The sequence below is a fragment of the Malaclemys terrapin genome, chromosome 2 (genome assembly GCF_027887155.1).
Source record: "Malaclemys terrapin pileata isolate rMalTer1 chromosome 2, rMalTer1.hap1, whole genome shotgun sequence".
In the NCBI taxonomy this organism is placed as follows: domain Eukaryota; kingdom Metazoa; phylum Chordata; order Testudines; family Emydidae; genus Malaclemys; species Malaclemys terrapin.
Genome location: NC_071506.1, coordinates 174,676,163 through 174,682,162, shown reverse-complemented (window position 1 = coordinate 174,682,162; position 6,000 = coordinate 174,676,163). Strand labels below are relative to the sequence as shown.

At 40.3% G+C, this 6,000-nt stretch overlaps 1 protein-coding gene across 3 annotated transcripts in view; it reads right to left on the bottom strand.

Moving 5' to 3' along the window:
• Positions 1-599: 599 nt before the first annotated feature.
• The window catches only part of ZDHHC11B (zinc finger DHHC-type containing 11B), a 92,804-nt gene continuing 87,403 nt past the window's right edge, over positions 600-6,000 (bottom strand). For all 3 annotated transcript variants that reach the window (XM_054018609.1, XM_054018611.1, XM_054018608.1), the window contains exon 11: positions 600-2,191. In XM_054018609.1, the coding sequence (XP_053874584.1) occupies positions 1,842-2,191 (350 nt within the window). In that variant the 3' untranslated portion in view covers positions 600-1,841. The remainder of the gene's footprint in view (positions 2,192-6,000) is intronic.

Below are 6,000 nucleotides of genomic sequence, written 5' to 3'. Positions count from 1 at the left end.
GTCATTTCCTGTTTTTATGTATTTATATGAAATTAAGACTAAAATATCCCCAAAAGTACAAAATAAAAATATTAAATGAGAAAACATAGGAAAACGTTAGAATGAAATTAACCCATCCGTGACTCTACAACTTCATTAGTTGTTCGTTCTGTGTTTGTCTTAAAGAAAAAAGTGGCCTCAAAGTATACCTAATAATAATGCCTAGCTCTTGTAAGGGCACTTTTCATCAGTAGATCTCAAAGCACTTTACTACAGAGGCCAGCGCCATTATCCCTATTTGACAGAGGGGAAAACTGAGGTACGGAGGGGGGAAATGACTTGCCCAAGGTCACCAAGTAGGCCACTGGCATAACCGGAAACAGAACCCAGGTCTCCTGAATCCCAGGCCTTTGCTCTTTCCACTAAGTCAAATGGATGTAGCACAGTCAGGGAACAGTTTGCTTACAGCTGGACTGCAACTAGTGTGCTTGTGGTAGATTTGTCTAGTATTTTAGATATTACCAACAACATTTAAAAATGTTATTGCCCCCTGTGTGTGCAACCAGAACGTTCTTTAATAAAATAAAGTTTGAACTTTTAAAACATTTTTACAATTCATATAAAAAAACCTGAATTTATTAGATGACCATATTCCTTTAGAACAATTCACTTCAACTCATACAAATAATAAAAATTAAATAATCAGCAAAACTCCTCTGTATAAATAAAATATATTTTGTCCATATATAGTGAATTTCAAATATGCCCCTTTCCCTGTGAAAACTATAGGTAGATGTACATTTTCAAAATGAAGATTGATCTTAAAAAGGAAAACTGTAATTTAGAGACCACCACACTCATTGAGAGTTCATTAAAATGTTTCAATATCAAAAACAAATTAGGAAAAAATCACTTTTTGTATAAATAAAACAAACCATTTGAGAAAAGGAGAAATAGTTCAAAATACAAGTACAGAGAACTTCACCCATTTTCTTCCAAAAAGTGGATTTGGGAAAAAAGGCTACCCTAAGGCAAACGTCTCTAACTGGAATTTTGGCAATTTGTAGCAGTAATTTTGAGAAACAAGTTATTTTCTTTAAAGCAGTTTGAAATGTGCATATTGAAAACAGACTTGTGATATCTCGGAGACCTGTCATGTTACCCAAAGGATGATTATTCATCCTGGCTGCTTTGCCCATCTGATCCCCCAAAACCCATCCCCATCTTTGGTCTAGTGCCCTCTCTCACATCCTCTTCAAAATAGTCCTTGCCCCTTCAACTAGCCTCTCCTCAGCAGGTGAATAGCCTCCTTCTCACTGCCCAGCTGCTATTGCCCATTGGCTACTTCTTCAGCAAGAGCTGCTATGATCTCCATGCCAAAGTCCTCTCTAAGTCTCCACAGCCACCCATCTGCTGTCGTGACAGGTGGATTACAGGGTAGGGCCAGGCAGTAGGAGATGATTACTCACGTGAAGAGTGCAGACAGGAAGACAGGGTGACTCTGAACAGGGGGAGGCAGATGATAGTTATTCCACCTTGGCCCTCAAAGTGGCTACACCCCCTACTGCCTCTTCGTTCAATACCCCTTAAACGGCTCGCATAAAATCAGGAATTCAGCCATTCCCCAGAAGATATTGTGTATCAAAATTGTTCATCTCTCACAAGCCAATTGTAACCAGGATATCTGCTTTCCTAAAGGCCATCTCATCTGCCTTTCTAGATCTGTACTTCTGGCTACTTCCCAGTATGAAAAAGGTTCCAGTTGCTCAAGTCTTTATATTAGTATCTTGAATTGTTCTTTGAGCAGTCTGCCTTCAGTATATCATAGTACTGCTGTTTCTCAGAACAGAAGATGTGATGCATCAGACTGCAAGGGAACTTTGTGTTGAAATTGGTTCTGATGAGTCATTTTGTTTTGGTGAAGAAAAAGTGGCAGTTCCACTTTGTGCCATTTCAATGCCTTCTTTTGCCAGTGCTGTCCTTTTGAAATGATTGGCAGATTCCGTTATAGAAGCATCTGGTCTTCCATTTTCAGGGGGACTCAGTACCTGATCAGAGATGGCCAAACTGTTTGCATTCATAGAACACACTAGAAGAGTGCTGTTTCTTATGGATTCCTCATGGAGATTTTGCAGAGATGGGATCTGCTTCATGGAGCCAAGACTTCCCCAGTGAGATTCCTCTAACGATTGGTTGCAGTTAGACTGTAAGTCTGCTCGGAAGCAAAGTGAAAATGAATCGTGAAAGTGCTCTGTAGGCTAACTTTCAAAAGTGAGATTCAGTCCCTGAACATCAGTCCCCTGAACATCAAAAAGTGATTTACTTTTTACTGACTTTTTACGTTTTACTTTAAAGGCAGAAGAAAACAGACAGTCACAAGTGAATATTTTCGTTCTGTTTTAGTTGAAGTGTTTGAAGAAAAATATAACAGCATTTCAATGTAAGGTAGACCAATGCAGTGATACTCAGACTGCAGCTTGTGAGTTGCAAGTGGCTCTTTAATGCAGCTCTTTGCAACACATGATATTAAAACACAATGTGACTTAGTAAAGCATCCTGATTGGTTAATAACTATGTTATTAACCAATTAAGTTATCAATTTGCACTAAGTTAACATATTTGCTGTAAGTGTGTGTGTGTGTGTGTGTGTGTGTGTGTATACTCTCTAAGTATTTCCCCTGTCATACTGTTTAAATATGAATAGTACTCTAGTAAATGAAACAATGAATTCATACTACTGTGGCCCTTTTGGATAATGCTGGTCACTAATTTGGCTTCTGAACCACTTTGGTCTGAGTATCACTGGTCTAATCATATGCAGGAAGCCAGCAAACAGAGCTGGGAACAGGGGAGTTTGAGTGGGAATTTGTAGGAGGAATTGGGGGTGGGAGGAAAGAGGAGAACATGTGTGTGTTTCTCTCTCTGTCGCTGAGCATAGGTGGGAAGGCTATGACAGGCTACAGAGGCAGAAGGACTAGTGAGCCAAGGAATGGAAGAGAATGTGGATGACTAGATGTGGAAGCTGAGGGATGTACATTATCCTGGAGCGGGTACCTGAAAGGTGCTTTGTTTGGTGTAAAATGCTGCCTGATAGATCAAATGGAAGAGAAGATTGGAGGCTTGGAGATCCAGGCAGAAACTATGGTTGAGTTTTGAAGGGAACTTGAGCAGATGATGGAAGGAAGGCAAGTGGAGGTTGAACGGGAAACCTCAAAACTTGCAGATACAAGCTGGACGGGGGAACTTTGAGGGTGGATTGCTGGATGAGGAAAGTGGCCAGTAGAAGCATGTGATAAAAGTATCAGGCAGAGGAAAAAAGACAGGATAGTGAAGGAAAAATAATGCTCAGGGATAGATTTACTGAGTTGGAAAATTAAGAAGAGGCGTAGCAGGCAGTAACAGAAGGTGGGAGGGCAAGGAAGAAGAAAAAGGCGGCTAGTCCTAAAAGAAGAGGGGAAGAGTCAATGGAGACAGCCAGAGTTCAGAGCTCCAGAAGGACAGAGGATGAGTTGCAGAAGATTGCATGTGAGAACAAAAGACAAGAGGGCTTGCAGCCAGAAAGAACAGAAAGAGGAAGGCCAGAGAGCTGCACTAGGAAGAGGCAGGTCTACATGACTGGGGACTCCCTACCAAGAAGAACAGACAGGCCTGTCACCAGAGCTGATCTGAATAACAGAAGGGTGTGCTGGCTACTGGGAGTTAATATATGGGATGTGGACAGGAGGCTGAAGAGGATCCGAATTGGAGCAGGAAAGAATCCACTGATTATCTTTACAAGGAAACAAACGACACAGCCAGATTCTCACTGGAACGTATCAGTGGAGACTATGCCAAGCTGGGGAAGACACTTAAAGAAATGGAGGCTCAGGTGATCTTCAGTGGGATTCTACCTGTCCCTAGAGGAGGAGAATCAAGGAGAGACAGACAAGATTATGATGATTAACAGATGGCTCGAGGAAGTGGGGCTATAAGAAGGGCTTTGGGATGTTCAACCACTGGGAGCCATTCCTGGACAGAGGACAGTTCATGGGATAGACTCCACCTGAGTAGGGAGGGAAATAGACTGCTGAGATGGAGGTTGGCACAACTGATTAAAAGAGCTTTAAATTGGTAGACTGCTAGGAGATGCTCATGTAATCTCCATGCCTGATGGAGATTGAGTGGGAGGAAAATTATAGAGAGGACCCAGCAATGGAGAACGGAACCACAGAGGGTCAGAGAATGGACGTCAAGAGGAAAAGATTGTTACTGTCAGTGGTATTGGCACTGTCGGGCAGGCGATACTGGCAGTAGAATGACTGTACCTAATTGGGTGAGGAATCTGGGTGAAGCCAAGTACAAACAACGAAGATATCTGTACACCAATACAAGGATCCTGGGTAACAAAATGGAGGAACTATAACTTCCAGTGCAGTAAAACCAGATATTATAGGAATAACAGAAACATGGTGGAATAGTAGTCATGACTGGAGTACAGTTATGGATGGGAATGTGCTGTTCAGAAAAGGCAGAAATAAAGGTAATGGTGGAGCAGCAGCATTGTACATTAATGACAAGGTAGACTGTAAAGAAATTAAAAGTGATGGAATGGATAAAGTGGTATCTGTTTGGGTCAAAAATCACTTTGGGAAAGAAAACTAACACAGGCTCCACTGTGATAGTCTGTAACATACTCCAAACACTCCCAGGATCCAATCTGGGATATGAATAGTGACCTTTGATATCTTTAATGAAATAAATATCACAGGGAATTGTGTGATTATGGATGACTTTAACTTCCCAGATATAGATTGAAGGATGAGTACTACTAATAATGGTAGGGCCCAGATATTCCTGGATTTGATAGCTTACAGATTTCTTCACCAAAACAACATTTTAGATTTAATATAATAAATTGGATGGTCCTCATAGAAGAACTGGTTGTACAAGACAATCTTGGTTCAAGAGATCATGAGTAATTCAGTTTAAACTAAATGAAAAGAAACAAAAATAGGTCAGCAATTAGGGTCCTTGATTTCAAAAGGTCAAACTTTAAAAAATTAAGCAAAGTAATAAGGGAAATGGACAGGATCTGAATGTGGAGGAGGCTTGGAATTACTTTAAGTCAAAGTTGCAGAAGCTATTTGAAGTCTGCATCCCAAGCAAAGGGAAAAAAATTCATAGGAAAGGTTGCAGACCAAACAGGATGAACAAGCATCTCCAACAGGTGATTAAGAGGAATCAGAAAGCCTGCAAGGAATGGAAGATGGGATGGATTAATAAGGAAAGCTCTCTCTTGAAGGTCATAAAGTGTAGGGTTAAAGTGAGAACTGCCAAAAGCCAAGCAGTGTTAGACCTTGCAACTGAAATTAAAACCAATAGTAAAAGGTTCTTTAGCCATATAAATAAAAAGGAAACAGGGAAAGAAGTGGGACCACTAAGCACTGAGGACAGGATGGAGATTAAAGATTATCTAGGCATGACCCTATACCTAAATGAATACTTTGCCTCAGTTTTTAATAAGGGTAATGAAGAGCTATGGGGTAGTGGCTAATGGAAATGAGGATGTGGAAAGAGAAATTACTATCACATCCAAGGTTGAAGTCATTCTCAAACAGCTTAATGGGAGCAATCAGGGATGGAGAAGAAGTAAAAAGGCACAATCTTCATCCAAGAATATTAAAAGGAACTGGCTCATGAAGTTGCAAGCCCAATAGCAAGGATTTTTAATGAATTTGTAAACTCGGGGGTTGTACCCAATGGCTGGAGAATTGCTAATATAGTACCTATTTTTAAGAAAGGGGAAAAAAAGTGATCCAGGAAACTACAAGCCTGTTAGTTTAACCTCAATTGTATGCAAGATCTTAGAACAAATTTTGAAAGAGAAAGTAGTTAAGAACATAGAGGTAAATGGTAATTGGGATAAAATACAAAAAGGTTTTACAGAAGGTGGATTGTGTCAGACCAACCTGATCTCTTTCTTTGAGAAGATAACTAATTTTTTAGACAAAGGAAATGCAGTAGATCTAATCTACCTGGATT